Raw genomic sequence first — 24250 nt, 5'->3', positions numbered from 1 at the left:
TTTGCAAGAGTATAACGAAGTATAAAACCTCCTTCTTGCTTTACTTTGTGCGCTTTTTGATGCATACAAAAGGCTTCAGCTGAAGCATTTTGTTATTTGAGTGAGAAATTATCTTAATAAAAAAACAACATTACTTCAGAGGGGCCGTTTATCACAATGTGTTATGCTATCAACAGCTCGATATTGCTGGTTATCAAGTAACTTTTTATGCTAACAATTATTTTAAATTATTACAACTATTGTCTATGCCTTTAACTTGTCCCTTGTAAAGGTGTAGGGTACAGCAATTAACAGGCATCGGCGTCTAAACACAGTCGAGGCCGTCGCAGTTGCCGTAAACAGGATTTTGCTCCAGCCCACATGTTTTCCTGTGAGATCTGTTGCTCTTTTATGTTAGGTGCTTCTGCGTTTTCCCTCCTTTCCCCAGTCTAGGAATACACCTTGCAGGACAGGAAACTTTAGGCGGATATCAAACCACATGTGCATAATCAATAAAGCAGACCTTTCGTTAGAATTATCCTGATAAGAATAATTGTCATATCCGTCATCAGAATATATTGGTACAGGAAACAATTGTCATAGTTGAAAGAACTTTTTAAGGACGCATGTTTCAGTAGTATAAAGTTGCCATTCTCAAAAACAAATTCCTGATTTTTTTTTTTACGGATTCCCCTTTTTGAATCGATTTAGATGAAAAACTAAATTCCCTCATGAAAAGTACCGTGGCTGTGGCAATTTTCATGTAGAGAAAATAAAATTGCGATCAGGACAGAGTATTCGGCGTCATAATCTGTCATTTATGCAAAATGTCTGTCTCATAAGAACATTATGCTGCCCCCCGCCTGTGGAACGACCTGCCTCTCACCCTTAGATCACAACCTGACATTTCTTCATTCAAATCCAATCTCAAAACTTACCTCTTCAGTCAAGCCTACCATTAATTTTTCCCTTGGTCATATTTTAGCGCAGTGAATAGTTTTCTAGATACCAGCGCTTTATAAGATTTATTATTATTATTATTATTATAATGGACGACTTTTGAACGCTAGGTGGCGGCAGACTAACCAAGTAAATTTCTACCGTTTGCGTCAGTCTGAGCATGCTCACTTCCCCGAGAACGACAGCAGCTGTGCTAAAAATTAATGACCATACAAACTGACTTGGCCCTGTGAAGTATACTCAGCGTATACTCAACAGGGTCAAGTCATTTTTTTAGGTCATTAATTTTTATAAAGTATTTACCAAGACCCTGCCTTTAAAGGAAACTTAAATATATTCTCGCCGCAGGAAAAGCATGTTACTCTAGCGGGAGATTGTTTGCACGTCACCTATCCCGAACACCTTTGCAGGTGGTTGCAAATAAGGCTCTCATCACATTTCATTACCCTCGGAATTTCATTCAAGCTTCCCTATAACCAATGAGATGGAAAATTGCAACTTAGTCTTGTCTTGGATCGTTGCATATAAATACAACAAATTTTGACAATCTTCACTTGCAATTAAATTTAGTTTATTTAGGGGAAAATGTTGTGTTTTAGATTTTGCTCTTTGAATGTTCACGGCACATTTAATTTGGAGAAGAATATCAGCTTTTGCTGTAGAGACATAAGTGGGCAATATTTCGCCACGAGCGTCTGTAGTTGAGTTTTTATAGCGTCATCCATGAGTCATAAATGAAATGGTATGTAAACACTTTTGTCGCAAATTATGTTTGTATAAACTGTCTTTGGTGGCGTATAGCCGCTCACTTCAAATGGTGATACATGTATAGTGTTTCTGTAGAATTAAAGTCATACTATAACTTAGCATGTATCGTCTGGTTGACAGTCTAAACAGAGACCCATCTTGCTTCGGGACTATTTTCATATACGGCAGCTCTTCTGCACCCCTTCCTTCTAAAAATAGGTCTACATTGCAGCTCAACCAGAGTGCAGCTTTTCCTTAAGCATTATTACGCATCCCAATCCTTGTGGTAATTTTTTAAGCTGTATGATTTTTACACGCTGAATAAATATACCCCCCTTTTGAGAATTATTAAGAAGAAGTAGAAGACGGCCGGTCGGCGGAGTGCGTATATACGTCGGTTGATACCGGGGTGCTCGTTTACCCTGCGGGGGCAGTTGTCGATTGCTCAGTGAGGAAACTATGAGCCAGACTTGAAACACCATGAAGACGGGGTCTAACAGACTGACATGGCCTGGCTGTGTACAACTGTTGCCAATTGTCGTCTGGAATTCAACGGTTCCCAACGCTGTATTGCCTCATCGCCCATTGTCATTGCCTTCTTGCCTTAGTATAAAACATCACCAAAGGGTGCCCTTTACCAAAGAGAAAATGCCTTGTCGCCCTTTCAAAAACAAAGCATACATGCAACTGCCGAAAGTTGAATGGCTGGAACAAGAAGAGCCAAGGTTCATCTGATTAAAATTGTTTTAGAGCAAATGAAATGCCGATACAACTTCTTCTAAAATTAAAACCGTCCTAAATGTCGATTGATATTATTTGACGCATATTAAAAGAACGTGCAAAAAACGCAACGGTATCCAACTGCTAGCTCTGTCGAAAAGCTTACCCTCTGGAAGGAGAAGGGCCAATATTCATTTGATTCAATTGTTTTTAGAGCGATTGGAATATCGACCAAACCACTTAACAAAATTAAAACCGTCCCAAAGACATAGTTGATTATTATATTGTATCTCTTTAAATTAAGTGGACAAAAAAATGAATTACGTTTTTACAAATATATATATATTGCCTTCGGAGTGAGTGCTTTGGTGACTGAAACGAGTTTGATATGAAATTAATGTGATTGGAAATAGTTCCTATAGAGGAAACGAGTCACATAAATATCCATTGAAAGTGTGTGTTTTTGTGTAACTTCATGTCAGAGCACTGTTCGCTATTTTGTAGCACTAAATTATTGACTCCACAAAACCGCGAACCTTATGTTCAGCCCAGTTTCCCAGAGGCAAATTGATGTTTTTGAATCACCACAGGACACCACATCAGACTGTGTGTTTGAACGACCTGCCGTCGATTTCACAAAACTCTTCCTAACTTAAGACTAATCTTAGGACTTAGGACGAGTCCCAACCATGCACTGTAGCATGAAGACCTGAAGATTAATTCTAAGTTAGGACGAGTTACTCGTCTTAACTCGAGATAAAACGAGTCCTAACTCTTTGTGAAATCGACGGCTGTGCCCAGCTTCATAGAGCTGCTTTACGCCAAAATTACTGCTTAACAATTTGTTGGTTAGCAGAAATGAGCAAGATACTAGTCACACTGTACAAGTGACATGGTAGCTTGGCTGGTAAACTTATTCTGGTAGCATAATTTTCTTGTGCTTAGCTAGTTTGTGTGTGGCCCAGGCCTTATAATGGGTTAATTTGTTATAGATTTAAATAAAATATGCCCCTTTAAGGTCCCTTAGCGCATGCCTGTCTTCCCTTTAAAGGTCATGGGTCAAAGTTGATCATGGCAGCTATAAATGATGACATTTCACAAGGGTTCACATCCCATCACATACTTTGATTTAGCATTAATTTCCTTCGTTGACTACAACATTCCTCTCGTTTCAATATGTCAACTAAACTTCAGCAAGTGGCACATTAAAACGCTGACTCGCTGTCTGCGACTGTGTCAAACATGTGAAATATTCATCTAGTGCTAATCCAGTACCTGGTTAACCCATCCGTCAAATGCAATCGTGTTCCCTTGCTCGACCCCAGAGAAAGGCTTGCTGGGCAATGACTAATCAATGACTAGAATTATTTGGTTATTATTGGAAAGAAAACCCCTCCTTCCCTGCGAAGTGTTGTCTTTGTTGTGCACTGTGGGCGCTAGATTAGGGTGCTGTCCCAGATCTGGGCCCATTTTCGTAGAGCTGCTCAAGCACAAACAAGTAAAACACAAAGCAATTTTGCTCACCAGAATAAAGTTACCAGCCAAAATGTCCAATTTACGTAATGCATTTTGTGACTGGTTTCTTGCTAAATTTTGCTTAGCAACTTCGTTTTAGCTCCAGGTTCTGTTTAAGCAGCTCAATAAAACTGCAGGCACCGCCCATGACAAGCACAACACAACTGGCAAACCTGCCTGTGACCACGGATCCTCGCTTATTTTCTCATAGCAAAATGTTTGTGTAGCAACCATTAGCCCTTAGTACTGATGACGTCACAGTTTGTTTACCACTTTTTAGAACAATGGTGAACCAGTGTGTCTCTGCACAACTGTTTGAAATGCAATGCCCAGTTTCAACACCTAAACTGTCCGATGACGTCATAGTACGGGGTATTATTGCCGGTTTTGTAGCTCTGTTGAATTTGGCCTTGTTTTCACCTTTTTGTCGTAAAATTTTAAGGAGGGACACAGCCACTATTGTACGAAGAAGTAGTGATAGAGTAGGTTCGTTTACACTGCTGTCAATATGAAAAGAAAAGCAAAAAACAACTTTAAACCAAGAGTACAGGATTTCAAAAGCACACGTCTCATATCACAGCCGTGGACGTAAACTGTACGTGTATTTGGTGCCACAATGATGCGATATTCAAGAATATGCAATACAGGTTTCGCTTGGCATCCTTTTTTGAAGGTTTTAGGGCCTGCTAACAATGAATCAAAACGCACAATCACAATCACAATTGATATCCAACGGTACTATGTGCATATTGATATAAAGCATATGCCTTAAAGGCAAATTTATTGCCCCTATCATCCCAGTCCGAACAAAATACTCCAACTGATTTGTTGTTGTCCCTATATCCACGATGATTTGTGGCATTCTTATTTGTTATCACACGACCCCATTAGCCGCCCCTAAAGGCATGCTATTATGCATATAACTTGCACATGCTGTGTACATATTTTAATTTTTTGGTGTAACCCGGTAAACTTTTGATATCTGTTTGTTTTGTCTTTCTTCTTTTCTTTACAGGGTTCCGTTTGTTCATATATTCTCAAAGCCTTCATCAGTACTTCCACAATGGTTCTTTTAGTCCTAATAGTGTTATACCACGCAAGGGAAATACAGGTAAGTCAAGGTGCTTTCATCTCAAAACTTATTACATTTTAATTACACACAACTTCTCTGTAATTTACTTGTTGGCTTTTTGTTTTGGGTAGTTGAGGGGACGCGTGCGGATGTCGAAAGCGCAAAAACAAGAACGGGCCTGGAGCCCACAGAGGCTTCGTCCTTTATTGCCCCTGGTGTTGGCCTTGGTGCCCCCCCCCCAAAGTGTACAATAGACTTTCAGAGTTTCCAATGGAAGTGCCCGTTGCTTCATAAAAATGACCTTGTCCTTTCAAAAGATGAAAATCCTGACACACAGTTGATGCCAAAAATATGTTTTTTTTTCTAAATGCCAAATTGACTCGTCGTTGTTTAACATTTTGGTTGTTTTCCTTGCGCCTTTTTTGTTGAGTAAATGGTAACTCGGTAACTCGACCAATTCCTTTTTATTTCAAAATATTGCAGTGAATATGTTAATCAAATCCAGGAATATTTTGATAATCAGGGGTAAGGGATGCAGCACCCTTTGACTGATACAGAACGAACAAAATGTACGAAACGGATTCAATTGATGACAATATTGACTCGTCGTTTTTGCTCAACATTTTGGTTGTTTCCCTTGCCGCCTTTTTGTTGATTGTGAAGTAACCCCATTACTCCACGAATTAATTTTTTATTTCTGAATATTGGAGAGAACATATAGATCCAATTTATATGAATATTTGATGAGAATGGGTAAGGGATGAAGCACCCTTGGACGGATACAGAGAGGTCGAGTACGGTCCAATTAGCGTGATTGGTCGCAGTGAGACTCTGTTTCCTGCATTCGGCGGGAGCAGAGTATTTGTGTCAAGGTTTATTTGGGAAACTGAAGTGGCATTTCCACCGGGGGAAAATGGACTTGTGTGAAATAGACTCGGGTGTGTTCTTTTTCCATTATGATTCTCAGTGTGGCACATCGAACGGGGAGTCCAAGTGTATCTTTGATATGCATTTATAAATCAAATGCAATCCTTGAAAAATGTTGACACTTCTTGGAACGGGGAGTCCAAGTGTATCTTTGATATGCATTTATAAATCAAATGCAATCCTTGAAAAATGTTGACACTTCTTGCTGATATCTTAACAGCACATGTCAGGAGGCAGTTGCTGTTTTTCAGTTTGCGCTTTTGATCGAGGGGAGAAAACGCACGATCTCCATAACACAAGATGGTTTTATATTTTGTATTTTGGCTGATGCTGATGTCTAGGCGAGGATTCGCCTCGGGGGCCGCGCGGCGACAGGTCCCGCTATGCTCCCTAACTCGAGCCCGCTAGATTTTTGTTGAAGCTTGTTCCCCGATCGTCAAAATGAGAAAATGAAATTGATTTGAAAGAGCCCTACGTCCTTCCCGTACGGGGGATAATGGAAGTGATTAATTCCAGTAAACTACCGCAGAAAACCGGGGTGCTACCTCTATAGGAGCCCGATGAACTTTAGATTAACGTCTTCTGAGAATTTGGTTGGACTATGGGACATAATATGTGTGAATATTTGAACCATGATGAACAAGTAATTGTGGATGAGCGAACCCTTTATTTGGCGTTTGAGCACGCGTGCGTCATCTGCTGTCGCGATTACGTCATGATCACGTCAGGTTCTTCAAATATATATATTTCACTATAAAATGTTTTTTTTCCCCTCATTTTTTAAAGTATGACTTAAACCTAAGGAAAAATCAAAACAGTTTTTACGAAACACCGGCCAGTCTGATTTCGTAACGAAATTATTTGTGTAATTCAGATTGAAATTATATGGGATCTTTCCACCACCCGTCGCTTGCAGTAAAAAAATACATACTGCAGTAACTAGGAGCATTTTGCTGACCAACATTTGAGCTTAACTTCTAAAACCCAACTTAAAGAAAATATAGTACAATTTTGACGAGAATTACTGCTTTGTGCTAAAATAATTGACAATTAAGTCGAGTCCCTGGCGAAACCCCTTTTAACACATAAACTGCGTTTAATGTGCGGTATTTTCTCAAAGAAGTAACCTCCTTACTTGATGCTTTAGTTTTTTGGAAAGTTCTGTTTTTTGGCTTTGTTCATTAAAAAACTCGAGCGTAGTAATGCATGATACTCTTCACCAATACGATGTGTTAAACCATCAATGCCAAACCTCTCTATGGAGGTTGACGCATTACAATTGAACGTAACGTTTTGCAACTCGGGATATGTCAGTTGAAACGCTCTTGTGTGTACTGGACAGGAATACCCCGAGGTTTACTCTAAGAAGCCTTGTTCTCCCGCATCTTCTTACTGCTCCCAGTGATCTCATCCCCGTTGACACCTACTAGGAGCAGCGTTTCTTTCAAGAGAATCCGGATAGATAAAGAACGCTTGAGTACCACTTACAAAACTTGTTGAAAACAAAACAGATACGGGTAATTTGCAATTATGTCGGCGGGGTTTAAGAGCCGCCTCTAAAAGGGGCCATTATCAACGAAGTGACCCGCATAAAATGCGAAGTGTGGAGTGGTGGTGGACTGGAATATGTATATGGAAACATAATATATACCTTGTATTAGTTCCGGGGGGGTTATAGTTTACTCGCGTTGATAGCATGAGACCTGGATAGATTAAATATTCAATAGATATAGGACATGTGATTGGGCGGTATACCCCGGGGATACGTTTTGCCATCACACTATAGATGGTACTTTCGCTGATGGGAAATATCAACTGTTCACACCGTTAAAGGTATTTGTAATCATTATAGGTTTGGAGATGAGCTACATGTATAATATAAACTGGCGACAGGCAAGCTGAACATTATAGGTTTTGGTGATGAGCTGAAATAACAATTAGTGACTTGCAAGCTGCAAATTCACAATACCGTTTTCTATTGTATTTTTGATTGGATGCATATTGCGCCACAGCACCTTGTAAACCATTACATGGTGCAGTGTTTAAAGTAGTAGGTCTCAGAACTTATTACGTCCCACAATCATTGGATGAAAATACTGAATGTCGAAGCGCCTTAGGCGTCAACGAGTGACGGATATGAAATTGAAATAAATCCAATTCTATAAAAATTTGAGCTCAATCGGTCGTCGAAGTTGCGAGATATCGATGAAAGAAAAAAACACCCGTGTCGCACCATGGTCACACGAAGTTGTGTGATTTCAGATGCTTGATTTCGAGACCTCAAATTCTAAATATGAGGTCTCGTAAATCAAATTCGTGGAAAGTTACTTCTTTCTCGAAAACTAAGTCACCTCAGAGGAAGCTGGTTTTCACAATGTTTTATATTATCAACCTCTCCCCATTACTCGTAATCAAGAAAGAATCTATGTTAATAAATATTATTGAGTAATTACCAATAATTTCCACTGCCTTTAACTTCGAGATGAGAAATACAACCGAGAGTGAGAAATAATATTTGCAGCTCAAACTAATGTCACATGTGTCCATGTCCGCATTACATGAACAAGAAGTTTCATCTCTCTGTGGTGGTGTTTCAGTGGTGGTGATTTGTGGCGGATTGAAGGATTGGATTGAAGGATGCGGCTGCTTTGGCAGCAATATGCCCCCATATCACCCCGCATACCCTGTAAGGTGTTTGTTATAGTTGATTCTTGTCATGTATAATCAGACTTAAACAGCTCCACCAAATTAGATACCGCAGCGAATGGTGTGTCATGACAGCCATGACCACAATTAATGTACACTTATTAATAAACCCCTCCCCTCTCGCCGAGGCCCCAGACACATTAATTTCAACAAAATAAAAGTGCATTTCCAGAAAAAATCACAGAAATTTACTATCATCCGTTCCGCAAATACTACTTGAATTTCCGGTTTTTTCCGTCTACATTTGTAGAGACCTGGCGTGGTTTAATCATGGCTGCCTTACATTGTTATTGACATACATTTGGTGTCATATCCAACTGCTTAAAACATCCCTAAGAAAACAATCTTGTGATGGAAGACTTTTCAAGAAGATTAAGGCATCTTGCGCAAATGTTATTTATTCCACTTTACCAAAGAGTGAAAACAAAACGTAGTGTGTGCATGGCGACAAATAAACTATCTGTGATATTCAAGCCGAAGGCAATTTGCTTTACCTGTCAGATATATGGGTCACATTATAACACACTGAATTATGCATGCTCTACGAGACCACTGAAGCCTTACCTCTTTTAGAACAGCTTATCGAGTCCCTGTATTATATATTTTCTAGCGATTGCTTTTATGGAACTTTCCACTATATTGGCAATAATTTCACACGGCTATGCATGCTGTTAGCCAGAAACTCTTTCGTAATGCTGATATACGAATTCACAGTTCGTTCAAGAAATTCACCATAAATATGAACGCTAATCGTGCTGTCCACTATATTGAATGTTGATGATACCAGTTGATACAAGTAACACAAAAACGTGCACGACGTAAGCACAGACTATTTTGTAACGCCCGTTTACGAATTCCACTTTCGTCAGAGAAATTCACCATAAACATGAACGTTATTCTTAGGGTCCTATCCAATAACGAACTTTAAAAGTCAAGAAATAGTTGCAATAAGTCAGGAACTGTCCATTTTAGTATTCCCAATTCATTAAAGAATTTCATCAATTATATCAATCATAATTGTTTTGTCAGACCATGGTAATTTCCATTTACAAAGTCTTAAACCTCCTTAAAGCAAATTCTAGCAAGAATATCTTAATTTAAAGTGTAATGAACTGATACATTCTTGTTTACGATCCCAGTTAATTTTGTCATGAGGTTATAAGATCGCGAAGTCAGGCACAGCACACCTGCCTTTAAAGACAGAAGCCGACAGAATCACATACCGAGATGTTGGAAATGTGTAGGCCTACACCTTAAAGACCCTGGACACTATTGGTAATTGTCTAAGACCAGTCTGCTCACTTTGTGTATCTCAACATATGCATAAAATAACAAACCTGTGAAAATTTGAGCTCAATCGGTCATCGAAGTTGCGAGATAATAATGAAAGAAAAAACACATTGTCACATGAAGTTGTTTGCTTTCAGATGCTTGATTTCGAGACCTCAATTTCTAAATCCGAGGTCTCGAAATCAAATTCGTGGAAAACTACGTTACTTCAGAGGGAACCGTTTCTCACATTGTTTTATACTATCAACCTTTCCTCATTACTCGTAATCAAGAAAGGTTTTATGCTAATAATTCATTTGAGTATTTACCAATAGTGTCCTCTGCCTTTAAACAAAAAAAAAATTATATTTTTGAACGAAATGTTTAGAACGCAGGAACTTATCAGTGAATTGATGCTGAAGAACAAAACGTCGAGGTTGACAAAATACATGTAACAGTCTCTGAAAGTATAGAAGCAATTGATTAAACTTAAAAAGTACGGTAGTGCACAGAGTACAGCTGTAATGTGGCAATTAATGTGTGAGCCTCTGGAAAGTGTTGGCTTTTGAACATTGATTGAAGAAAGTGTAAGCAATAGATTCAAGTATTATTCTTAAAGGGACACGTTGCCTTGGATCGGGCGAGTTTTATGAAAAGCGTTTTGAAACCATTTGTTATGAAATGCATATTAGTTTAGAAAGTTTTGTTAGAGTAGAATTTAACGATCCACACAAATATTTTTTTCTTTACGAGGCTCGCCAATTGTGGAGTCAATTCTTTAACTCAATTAAATGGCCGACCGTGTTCGTTCGCAAGGTTAAAGGGAAAATAGAACAATTTTGAGGCACATTTGTGCGGATCGTTATATGTTTTTGTTTAAACAATCTTTCTAACCATACTTCATAACCAACGGTTTCAAATGCCGTTCATAGACCAACTCGTCTGATCAAAGGCGTAGTGTCTCTTCAAGTAGAAGTTGTGGTGTAAGTGAAAAGGAGTTTTAGTACCTTCATACGATGTGGGAAAGTTGTTACCCGTGTTGTATTTTTTTTTTAAGTGAAACATCAAAAATAATGTCAATGTTTGTGCCAGACTTTCTGCTTTGAAAGCTATCACAGACTTTAAATAATATGTTCTGTGTGTATTGTGCCAACTGTACCATGTCGGAACACAACTTTCGTGCTGGTTGGAGTGGAATATCATTAAAAGTCGTACCCGAAGACATGCACCGTTACGCCTATTCATAACTTCTCGATAAAGTCACAAGTCATGGCAAAACCCAAAAAGTGTAAACCACACTCGGGGGCTGGTTGACAGACGTTGTGTAAAACTAGGTTTTGTTTGTTTGAATGCAGTCCTTTGCTAGACATGCATTTACCAGTCACAACAAATGTTGCTAGTCGTCAACGTTGAGAGCCCGTCATGGGTTGAAGTTGTCAGAGTACGTGCTTCGTTAATTTTGATGTAACAGTTACGTACGTGCGCTATATCTTCCAGATATATTATTTTAATTAGGATATATTTGATAATATTTACCGTTAAGCAGCTCTATGAAATTGGGCCCAAGACCCAAACGTCATACAAATGGTCATGGATGCCCTTTAAAAACAATATAAGTCAAATTCAAGAAAAGCATTCATCTCCCACTAGTGGTTTATCAGTTTCACTTCCGCTTGAAGTCAATTGGGGGCTTGCCGTGTGTGGGTTCGATTCCATCCCGGGTGGGAGACCGTGATGATGGTCCGTGCTCCAAACTCGTTATACCTTTACACACATTGCCCTCATCAAGCTTCCGCTCAGTGGAAAATAAATAGATAGGGTAAAGCCGCCGAGTATTCAAATGTTACTATATTGGGTCGGCGCTCACATCAAGGGACAAACCCACTTCATTCATGTCAATTATAATGCATTAAGTAATTGGTAACACTGATAGGGCTTTAAAACTGAACAGTAATGTTCAAATGAACATACATTGTGGTATTTTATTTCAATACTTGAGTGCCTCATTTGTCTTGTAATATTGGCAAAATAACACAACGGCGTCTGAAATGATGTCAAAATATTGCAGCAATCATTTTGAGCGTAATATAAAGACAACTCTATCCAATTGTACAGTTGTCCCGTCTTGCCTACTGACTGTGGTAAAGAACTACTATCGTACCATAATCGGAAGCCACGACGCTGTGCTATCTTATCAGTGTGGATCAGATGCAAGTACGCATTCACCACTGACTGGTGAAAAACCACACCAAACGAGTCAACAAATTCAAGTATCGCTGTACCAAGTTGCTAAACTCGCATTTTTAAATGTCGAGGCAATCTTTTGAGTGTTTCCGGTATATTAGACAGAGGGCGCCCTATATGTTATTTTAAAAGTCCCAAAATCAAAATGTCACGTCACCTACGTTGAACTGCGTCTATTATACAACCAAATCCGTAAAGACAATCCCACGCATTGGATCATAAGTAATGTTTTGTTCTGTTCTCAGGATGAACAGTACAGCTAGGGAATAAAACTTGGGACAAATAGTGCAATTAAGATTGCTTGGGGTTAAACAACAATCTCTCTGATATTGTGTGTCCTTAAGAGATACATTGTACATGCTATTACCGCTAGTAAGACAGTATTATCGTTACAGCGCCTCCCTTGAATTATTTAGTTGCAAGAAAATTACTTTGTATGCAAAAAAAGGGTGGCAAATCAACGACTGTTTCACGTATTAAATATTTAGTTTAGAAAGAGTGAAATTGCCCATGGAGCTTCAGGTCTAAAAGACAACCTTTAAAAAAATATAATCACGGGATAAATTGTCCCGCCAGTTCGACTATGTTTGTTAGTGGGATAAGTCGACTTGTCATTGTAATTTATCTCTCGAAGTCGACTTTCCAAAAAAAAAATAAGGAGTTGACTTTTATATATATATCGTCCTATGAAAAGTCAAACGTCTTGACGATGCATTATGGCAGGTCGACTTGATAGCCTCGGTCAGTCGTCACAAGATATTAGAAGGGACCTTGGAAAGTACACAAATTGTAGTACTTTCACAAAGGGTGCGATTTTGTTAAGCTGTAGGCCTACAACCATGCTACAATTTGGAAAGGAAGCCTTGCTAAAATGCTCTCGCGTGAAAGGGATTTTGGCAAGATGAATTGTGTTGTTACCTAGATGAGAGGTAAAGCATTTCAGAAAGTTCCGTAACTATTTTGCACTGGGAAGTTGTTTCATACTGTCAGCTGTTCGTCAAAATAACACTGTCCAACTTATTTAGAGTGAGGGAATTGTAAGAATCGATTGTTTGAGATAAATTGAACGGTAACTCAACTAATTGGTACAGTATAGCATCAAAAGACAGTTTTTTGAACGTCCTTTTTCTCTTTTACTGGTTTCCTATGTTTCAACAATTTATCAGAGAGCATTTCAACTACATCATGCATCTTTGCATATAGCTGTCAGCCGTGGTCAGCAATCGAAGCACAAAACCAGATTTATTCATAACAGTGATAAATCATGTGCCCGCAACATTCACTGGCAAAAGTTATTCATACATTAATTGCGAATGCTTAACACTTCCTCACAGTGTTAATGGTTCTTGCGGATGTTAGCTCTAATTAACTCAAAAACCGTTCACCGTGAAATAAAGGGGTTATAACATGATCACCATGATGCGCTGCGACCTCTTTACCTCATTGAAATTAATAATTCATCCCCTAATTATAATACAGCTCATTAGAATCGATAATGCATGTGTTCGGGAGAGTATATCACTTGTCCACGATACTAAGTTTAAACCACGGTTTAAACACGACTAAAGGCACTGGAGAACATTGGTTAATATTACTCTAAATAATGGTTAGCATAAAAACTTACTTGGTGACGAGCAATGGAAAGCTGTTGATAGTATTATAAAACATTGTGAGAAACAGCTCCCTCTGTAAATTCTCACCAAAGGTAAATTCTCACTCAAAGCACACAAATTTGTACAATAAGGGTGTTTTTCTTCTTTCATTATGTCCTTGCAACTTCTACGACCATTGAGTCAAAATTTTCATAGAGTTATTTAATGACTATGCTTGGATATGCCTACAGACAAATGATAATACTTGGCCCAATTTCATTGAGCTGCTTAAGCACTAAATTTTGCCTAAGCAAACAAATCCTTGCTTAGTAAAATCATATTACCGGCCAATACTCCACTCGATTGTTATGCTTAGTAAACAACAGCTAAATACCAGTCACAAGCAATGTATACGACATACAATTTTGGCCAGTAACATGTATAAAAAAAGCATGATATTATTGTGCTTAAAGCTTTTTTTTGCTTAATAAGCAGCTCTATGAAATGTCCCCAGGTCTTTGACATCTACTCAAGGTGTACAGTGCCTTTAAAATGGTAGATTTTAATACATTCACCATCTCCATCTTTGTTATTGTGCAGAAAAGTAGTTTGATATCCATCTACCCACACAAGGAGGCTAGGGAAATAGTGTTTTCATCCTTCCTGGTTACAGACAAACAGAGATGGTCGTGGCAACTATAGAATACCCTATATTTGTTGCGTGTGGCAAGCCCGTTGACGTTTGTTAATAACTCACGTTTCGCTCTGAATTCAATATATTTTCAAGGTCACCCGATCGATGATTTGTTTCTGGTTTACCGATGATTGGAATTTAGTAATACAGGAAAAAACCGTTCTTGTTTTCACTCTTTGTTCTTGTTTAAAGGCAGTGGACACTATTGTTAATTACTCAAAATAATTATTAGCATGAAATCTTCCTTGGTAATGAGTAATGGGGAGAGGTTGATAGTAAAATACATTGTGAGAAATGGCTCCCTCTGAAGTGACGTTGCTTTCGAGAAAAAAAGTAATTTTCCATGAATTTGATTTCGAGACCTCATATTTAGAATTTGAGGTCTCGAAATCAAGCATCTGAAATCACACAACTTCGTGTGTTTTTCTTTCATAGTTATATCGCAACTCCGACGACCAATCGAGCTCAAATTTTCACAGGTTTGTTATTTTATGCGTAATGTTGAAATACACCAAGTGAGAAGACTTGTTTTAGTGTACAGTGTCTTTAATGGCTGTGCATATTTATCTGTAACCGGAATTAGTGTCATGGAGTTAAACTTTTGACCCGGGATTAAAATTATAATTATACTCATGTGTTGCATGCGTGAGTTCAAAATGCCAGAGAAAGAGACGGGTATCGTGTTCTCTGTTTAGATCGTTGTGCCGTGTAGAAGGATACAAACACGAATACTGAAATGATGTTAAGATACCGTGTATACACTAAGTGTATTTGATATATTTAGTAACTAGAATCCACATTATGCATGTCTGCAACAGACCACAAAGGGGAAAGACTCATAAACCAGCCAAAGAGATTACATTTATCGGCTAGAACATCCAAAATAACGTATTGGTCCCCATTTTATAATCTGCCTTCACATCAAGCCTTCTCCAATCATTTAGAAAGGGTGCTCCATTCTACAGGCCGGTCTTTCTGCTTTGAGAGTTATCATTAAGTATAAGTAGATCACACATTTCCAATCGATTATATTAATACTAATTTCTCTAGTAATACAGCAAACATGACAAGATCAGCCCGTCAGTCTTGAGTACCGTTGACATGAAGCCCGTCTAATGATATTCTGGTTGTTTTTTCAAATTCCCAACAATATTCATCTGGTTGTATTAATAGCTTGCATATTTCATGCAAGGCTGGGTCGCCACGGCAACCCCTCCGTTTCCATGGTTACTCGATTATTACAAAGTACCTTAAGCGTTCATATAATCGAGGTCACAGGTTCCCCCTTTTTTTGTTTAGCCTTTCATGACGTCATTCGGTTGAGACACGCCAGAGTCCGATCAGGGCGCCCTGTACAAATTCAGGTCAAATGTTTACTTAATTATCGTGTGTTGGAAAAAACTGATAAATTATTCACTGGCTTATGAGGGGTCAGAGCGATGCCTTCGGATGGAAACAGGCATAGAGTGAAGACACGACGTAACAGGTCTCTTATTAGTCTATCGGGGGCCCCTGCTCTAATCTTTGATGACGTCCACGAGCATTAACAACTGCAGAGAGACACTCTGAATCGTATATGATTTTATTCGGAGCGATATATTAATGTTGAACGACACGCGGAGACAATTTATTTTCCTGGGAAAATAAATTATTATATTTGAGACCGATTCATATGTGCTATTTTGTCATTGAAAAATAAACATGAGAATACTGCAGGAGGTTATGGGAGGGGGGGGGGGGCACAAAAATAAAAGAACAGATTGACAAATTTTTAAAGGTTTGTTATTTAATGCAAATGTTTAGATACACCAAGTGAGAAGACTGGTCTGGACACTTACCAATAGTGTCCAGTGTCTTTAAGTATTACAGATGAAAGGTATACACAATTATAAAGGCACTCTCTCCTGAGTATATGGTTTGCAATAACCTACATTTTTTTTTTCAAATATCAACAACGTTCGTTCAAATACAACCACTCACTTCATAAAATCGTATTCATAAACATATACAAAGTACCCCTTTATTCATTCCAGAAAAAGTACCTTATCTCGCGATTGACGATTTGCATTGTTTGTCTGAATAATTTAAGATCTGTACTCCGTGTGGTCCCCAGATGGCATAAGGCCGTCAGTATTCATCCTATACACTGTAATGGACCGTGTAAGACTCCGGCTTTAACTGCAAGCCTTTTTGAAACCCCCTTGTGCATGCAGACGAACCAGTTTGTTATCCCCCTCTCCAGAACTGTTGGAGAAAATTCCCAAATGATCTTTAAGAGCAGGGTAATTTTCTCGTTCTGATTGCACCGATTTCATCTTATGCTTCGCTCTCTCCTAGCCTCCTCTCTCTCTCTTTCTTATTTTCCTCCCAAAATCCAATCAGAGATTTTGTTTTCCCGCGACGATGCGGAACCTAGGGGAAATAAATGGCCGCGTTGAAAGAGGGAAGGGTGAGGTGTATTCTTGTTTAATATCGTGCACAGCTTGCATCAATGTATAGCACATGTATGTACAAATCCATAATCTACATGCATATTCAATAATATTTACAGAAATGTGCAAGTGTCGTCATTACGGTTATCATTATTATTTTTTTTTTAAGATGTCCCTATTTCATAGTCCAATTTCAACGGCACTTTTTGTGCTTACTGTACGATTTTCATTAGGTAGCGCTACAACCGTAAGCACACAAAAATACATGCAAACCTTCCGTTGCTTACCGCACGAAAATGAATGACGTGACGATACAAATTTCATAGTGAACGCGCAAAATGGCCGCCTAACTCTCTTGCTGACCTGTGAAATACGTTTACACCATAGCAAATTTGGCTGCTACAGTATGCACGGAAATTTGCTTACCGTTACCGTCGCTTTGAGACTTGGCTATGGTCAATGGCTACACTAGCATTTTCAATCGACAAAATACGTAAGCTGTTTCATACCTTGTAACCGTTAACTTTCTCTGTACCCTTTGGACTCTAGGCGAGGGCGCCCTGCTCAAATTACGTCATTGGCACATACAGATCGTCTATTTGATACGATCTTAGATTACTGTACATGATTGAGATATGTGATCCACTTTGGAGACAAATTTTATTTGCAGAAAATAAATCTAAGATCAAACAAAAATTGCACCAATACTCGGCGATTAAAGTTGACTCTCACCAGACAAAAACGCAATTTGGAGTTATACCTTATCAAACGATTCTTTTTTTTTATAACACATATTGATAATTTGGCACTTAACCTGGTAATATGACACATTACTGGTAATTTGACACATACCTTGGTGATCTGACACATACCTGGTTGTGTGATAAGTAGTAATGGTTATGTCGTACCTGGTAATTTGACACATTCGTGGTAATATGACACATGACTGGTAATTTTCACACAAACTTGGTAATGACATGACTGGTAATTTGACACTATAGCCTACATGGTATGTGACACATGACTGGTATTTCGACATACCTGGGGATTTGACATATGACTGTTAATTCGACACATGGATGACTGGTAATTTGACACAAGGCGTACAAGGTAAATGTGACACGTGACTGGTAATACGAAACCGTGGTTTGTTGTGATATACAAATTTAACAACCGAGAAACCTATACGCGGCCAAAACCAAAAACTATTAATTCGCCATGCACAGTTCCTGAAAAAAAAAACAATAAAAGGTTATGTTCTGGATGTTTGGGTTTGCCGTATGACGAACTTGAAGACATTTTGCACAAGTAGGTTGCACTGTGAACTACACCGGGGAAAAATTGCCAAAATAGAAACGAAAAGAAAGGACTATCAATTGTGTGTAAAAATGGTATCCTGATTCCTATAGATGACCTTTCCATACACACAATGATATTGCAACGTGTACACTTCTAAGGGTCTTGAACCTCATATAATCGCTTTACATTTCTTCAGATGCAGTACATAAAAGGAATTTTTTCCAGTTTTGTGCCACCCACCACAATGGGACCAGATATAGCTCCCGCTCCCATTTTAAACTCGCTGAATATAGCTTGCCGATTTCGTCGTGTCGTGTCCACAATAGAGTTATGTACAGTTTGTTACGGGATAATGTACGGCCTCGGGTGCTTGTGCGCTGAAGAAAAAAAAGAGACACGCAGAAATTGCGTCTAAAGTTACAATTGTTCGATCACAAAGGATGGGACATTGTTTCCGGCATTGGCAATTTGATACCACAAGAAACATGTTCCGTCGGCCCCAGGGAAAGACACTGTAGTGAATTATTAATTATTAAATTACCGGAAGCAGCAAATTAAGTCCACAGATAAAGGTTGATCGGAAGGTAATAACCGTTCAATGGACTTTCCCCTGAAGAAAGTGAAACTGGGGACAAAACATTAACAAAATATATACAAAAACAGTAGTGTCAAGTAGAAGTATATTTATATAAGACAAACTGATAAAGACATAAAGAAAGGCAGAAAAGCATTATATGTTTACATGACTAGTTGGTGTTATACTGCTCTCTAGATTCGCAAAGGTCGTGGGTTCGAAGCCCACCGTGTAAACTGCGTCGAAAATGTCAGTGATTTTGTTCACAGAGCGCGGGAAAGTACTGAGTATGCAGTGATAACATGAAATGAAAAGTCTTTATCACCGATGCAAATTTAACATAATATATTAATGCATAATATTGTCCTTTCAAACAAGATGCATTTCTTAAACCATGCTACACTTTTGCAAGGGACCATTCCATACTTTAGCAAGGGACCCTTGCAAAATTTAACAAAGGACCCCTGCCAAATTGCTCTCATGGGAAAACGCCTCATACAGAATATATGTATTTCCAATGAGTACCTTGTGTCCTAGTTGCAATGGGTCAATGAGTCACTTTGATTCTTAACAGTCTGACAAATCGCTGATGGTGTTACTGGAACGGAAAGTCTTTCTTTATGAGATAAAGAAATACAATTCGGAATCGGTTTAAGGGATCTGGATCTCTATCCTTAGTAACAGTATGATACCTTTTAGCCCTATATAATATGGGAAAGAAAGCCACATCCTGAGCTCTCTGCTGTCAGTGGCTCTTCGTCGGGTCTATAAACTTGAGTACAAGACAGGCTGCACTTTATGTATTTGAAGACGTTTTGATGATACTATTATAATAATAATATGGATTTATAATGCGCACATCTCCAGAAAACTGACCAGGGCGCCTACACAAAAAAAAACATTATACTCGTCTTTGGATAACTCCTTTTTTCTTCTTTTTAACCTTTCCAATAATACAGCAACCGGCCCACGAGTGTGACACAACAATTCCCCTCTTTCCTGACAGCAGATTTTCCTAAACAACTTTCATTTGAGAGAATCAGAAGAAACTGATGTATTGCGAAACATTCAGTGATTAAACATTTCAGGTTGGGGTTACAGTGTCTACTGAGCGAATACGTTTTGAGGACACTCGTCTCGGGATAACTATATTCTCTATTTTCCCTTACAATAGTTTTTATTGCATTAACCGGCCAATGAGTGTCACACAGCAACTTCACTCTTTCCTGAATTTTTCATTAACCTAACTTCCATTTCAGAACATCAGAAGAAAACTGATGCAATGAAAGATATGTAACATCCCTTGTTCGGTCTTTGATTACACATTTCAAAGTTGGGGTTATAATGTCTATTGATCCAAGTATACGGTGTATTACTGTGAAAGTCAATATTGCTGTAAGGTTTTCTTTTATTTATCAAAAGCCAACCACATCTATATTTAGTACGTATTTTGACAAATTCCAACCTTCGATGTGTGGGCATTGTACACAGAGTCACAGGCCAGGATAATATTGAATAGGTTAGTTGGCTAGAAAAAAGTAACTCTCAAAAGATCCTTTTAACTCGTACCCCCTGTTTTGTTGACAGAGGTAAAAGAACAGTTTCGAATCATACAATGAAGACGAGAGGGTTCAGTCTAAATTGTGGCCAGGGTTGTGTTTGAACGGTAGAATGATACCTTTTATTTCTTTGAACCTCTATGATGAATAATAATATCGACTTTATATAACATTCAAAGGGTGCACCCCGGATCCTGTTCAAGCGACGGAATTTTGCAAAATGGTAACGAACGTTAGGTGTGATGATATAAGCCTATTTAGGGAGGATGAAGTCACACTGTTCACCCCCTGTTCCATTTCAATGCGATGTATGATCATTTCGAAAGCTTAAACTTAAAAGACGTGGGGCTTGACACAATCGGGCGGACCCTGTGCCGGAGCTGAAACCAAAGCCTTTGTTATCGAGAACGCCAATAAAAAACTGAAACTTACTTAAGTTTGGATTAAGACAGTTTGTGTTCATTCCTACCGCTTCATTAATGCACCTTTTAATTCCAATGAATATTTTGATTAAGTTTGCCCTAGCACTAAATCCGAGTACACACGATCGACCATCAAGCAGATCTTGCCATCAAGCAGAGCAAATACTCTATATATATTCAGGTTTTAATTGCAGCGGTTTCATTCAGTTCCATTTAACTGTGAGTGTTTTGAAAACATTCAAAAGACAAATCAAGACCTTATCTCACAGCGCAAATTAAACACAAAAAGTAGCTAAATCACAACCAAAGTATGCTTACCACCAGAATAAGGTTTCCAGCCACAATACAATTACATGTATCAGTTTGTGACTGGTATTCTGTTATTTTTTTTTAAAGTTATTTATTACGTTTTGCTTAGCAGGAAAGTATTAAGCACTATTCTCTGCTTAAAGCCAAGGACACTTTTGGTAATTACTCAAAATGTATACAGCATAAATACATACCACAAATCTTACTTGGAATAACGAGCAACGGGGAGCTGTTGATAGTATAAAACATGAGAAACAATCCCTCTAAAGTAACGTAGGTTTTGAGGAAAAGGTAATTTCTCACTAAATTAATTGAAGCTGAGAAGGACTTCAGGCCTGAAGCCTTTATCAGGCATCTGGCATGACAGCACGCAAGTGTGTTCAAACATATTTTTTCTTTCATTGTTTTCTTGGAACTTCGATGACCAATTGAGATTTCCCAGATTTGATTCTTAAGGGATACACTTAGTGATAACACTGGTCTTTGACAATTACGAGGCGTGTGAAATTTGCCCACAGGTGTGTTTTTTTCTCGAGCTGAATCATATATTTTTGTACCCATAGTTTCGTAGAATATCACGAAAAATCAGTGTCTTTGAACTGAGTTATTGCTTCATGGAATACGCACCATGGTCATTGCTGACAGCAGGCCCACCCTATCTGTAAATAAACCTTCTCGATATTAACACGTCGAACAAAAGCATAACACAAAAGCAAGGGATACCACTCGTTTGCTTGTAAACATAATTGATTACTAATGTTTGCGTGTTGGTCCCGTGTGTTGTGTGATTGGCAGCGTATTAATGCTAAGTAAAAAGGATAGGTCTCTAATTCAAACGTAGTCCCAGCATGGAGGAAGTTCAACATACCTTTGGAGGAAAATACTGAGTGTTAAAGCGCCTTGAGCGTCACTGAGTGACGGATATGATCGCTAGAAAAGTAGCCACTATTATAATTATTTTGGCCTATATACCTATAGGTCGTCAGTAAAAAACAAAATAGCAATTAATACCAGCGATCGTGTTTTCATATATATGCCGTGAGGCGCCCTCCCCCCCCATTCCCATCTCTCCCCTCCACCCACCCAGCCAGCAAGTTTTTTTCTGTAGTTTACAATTGCCATCCTCTAAACTGCTCCTGATTTTTTGTTTAAGGATTCGCTCATTTTAATCGAATAAGAAGAAAATAATTCCCCACTAAAAAGCACTACGACAGTGACCATTTGTATGTACAAATAGGTCAAAAATGTCTCGCCCCCCCCCCCCCCCAGACAGCCACCCACTCCCACCAACACCAACAACACTAGCAGACAGTTACCATTATTCGCTCTTCCGGTCTGAGTTTTTACTAATAAAAAGGGTGTCAGGGCCGGAACAGGCGATGCATACTTAATAAATTGGCACCCGCAACACAAATAGTATTACGAAAATAAGCACGACTCATTCAACACATACTGCGACAAAACAAACAAATAAATTAATAAGTGATCGATACGATATCATAGTATCGGTTAAATTATACCGCACTTTCACATGGTTGCCTCCAATGCGAGACTATACCTTTCTATGTTGAAACGTCACAGCCCGAGTTCTTGCCAAGCGAGGTTGGAAAAACCATGGAAAGCCATGAATACAAAACAAAACCAGATGGCCGCAGTTTGGAAAATAGTCGCAGAAAATATTCAAAGTTAGTGTTGAATTTGTTGGAAACATACCAAGGGAGGTATTTGATTTTTAGTTTATATTTAATTGAAAGTTTGCAGACAATGTTGGCACCAAATCTGTTTATAAACACGTCCATGTCAATTTTTTATAGCCAAATATAATGTTTTTGACTCAATTGATCTTCATCATAGTTGGTAGAACACATTGACAGAAAAAAACACTATTGTTGCACAAGGACACTGGATACTATTGGTAAATGTCAGAGACCAGTCTTCTCACTTGGTGTATCTCAACATATGCATAAAATAACAAACCTGTGAAAATCTGAGCTCGCTTGGTCGTCGGAGTTGCGAGATAACTATGAAAGAAAAAACACACCCTTGTCACACGAAGTTGTGTGCTTTCAGATGTTTGATTTCGAGACATCAAATTCTAAACTTTAGGTCTCGAAATCAAATTCGTCGCAAATTACTTCTTTCTCAAAAACTACGTCACTTCAGAGGGAGCCGTTTCTCACCATGTTTTTTACTATCAACCTCTCCCATTACTCATAACCAAGTGAGGTTTTTTGCTGATAATTCGTTTGAGTAATTACCAATATAGCCACTGCCTTTAAAAGTATTAAAAGACTGCAGGCTTTAAGCCTTTTAATATTTGAATAAGAAATAACCTCTCTCTCTCTCTCTCTCTCAAAACCTACGTTACTTCAGAGGGGCAGTTTTTCACAATGTTTGGATACATCAAGTAAGAGAACTGGGCCCAATTTCATAGAGCTGCTAAGCACAAACATTTGCTTAGCATGAAATTTCTTCCTTGATAAAAATAGGATTACCAACCAAATTTCGATTTTGTTGCATTTCCTCAGGTATACAGCTGTTGTATGATTATCTTGAAAATCACGTAGACATTTGGTTGGGAAACCCTGTTTTTATCAAGGCAAACATTTCATGCTAAGCAAATTTCTGTGCTTAGCAGCTCTATGAAATTGGACTCTGGTCTTTGAAACCTTCCATAGCTGTTCAGTGTATCTTGTTCAGAAAGCCATACAATCGTTCTACTTTTAAGTTCATTCGGAGTAGCTACCAGCATGTTTTCCCGAAACAAACACCACTTTGTATTTAATCTACAGTGTTTACTTTTAGTATGTCTACAAACATATGCAACCTATCATTAAAATATATATGATAGTTACTATCAAAAGATACATAATAGTTTGCCTTATAATAGGATTTCCGTGTATAATCCAAACCGATCGCATATTTTCTCCCTTTAAGAAAAAATGGCCGGTCCCAGCTCGGATGTTTTGTTTCCAATCTCTTTATTTTTAGGTTTGGTTAAAATTGTTTACCTTTGAAGATCTCCGAATGCAAACAAGAAAACGGATGGTCAACCAAAAACCAGCATTTACCTGTCCATTTTACACCGTAACTATGAAGACCAAGCCCTGTATTTTAAATAAAGATTTTTAGTTTGTCATATATATATATGTTTTCCCCTTCTTATTTTTCTTATTTTTGCACTTTAAGATTTAACTGCATATTCACCTAATATCCACCTTTAAAGAGAT

The 24250-nt window shown here is 38.4% G+C and overlaps 1 protein-coding gene across 3 annotated transcripts in view; it reads left to right on the top strand.

Moving 5' to 3' along the window:
• The window catches only part of LOC139941447 (small conductance calcium-activated potassium channel protein 2-like), a 183675-nt gene that overhangs the window by 83845 nt on the left and 75580 nt on the right, over nt 1-24250 (top strand). For all 3 annotated transcript variants that reach the window (XM_071937944.1, XM_071937943.1, XM_071937945.1), the window contains one exon: nt 4937-5032. In XM_071937944.1, the coding sequence (XP_071794045.1) occupies nt 4937-5032 (96 nt within the window). The remainder of the gene's footprint in view (nt 1-4936; nt 5033-24250) is intronic.

Source organism: Asterias amurensis, chromosome 9 (genome assembly GCF_032118995.1).
Source record: "Asterias amurensis chromosome 9, ASM3211899v1".
NCBI lineage: Eukaryota > Metazoa > Echinodermata > Asteroidea > Forcipulatida > Asteriidae > Asterias > Asterias amurensis.
This window is presented reverse-complemented; position numbering and strand designations above follow the sequence as displayed.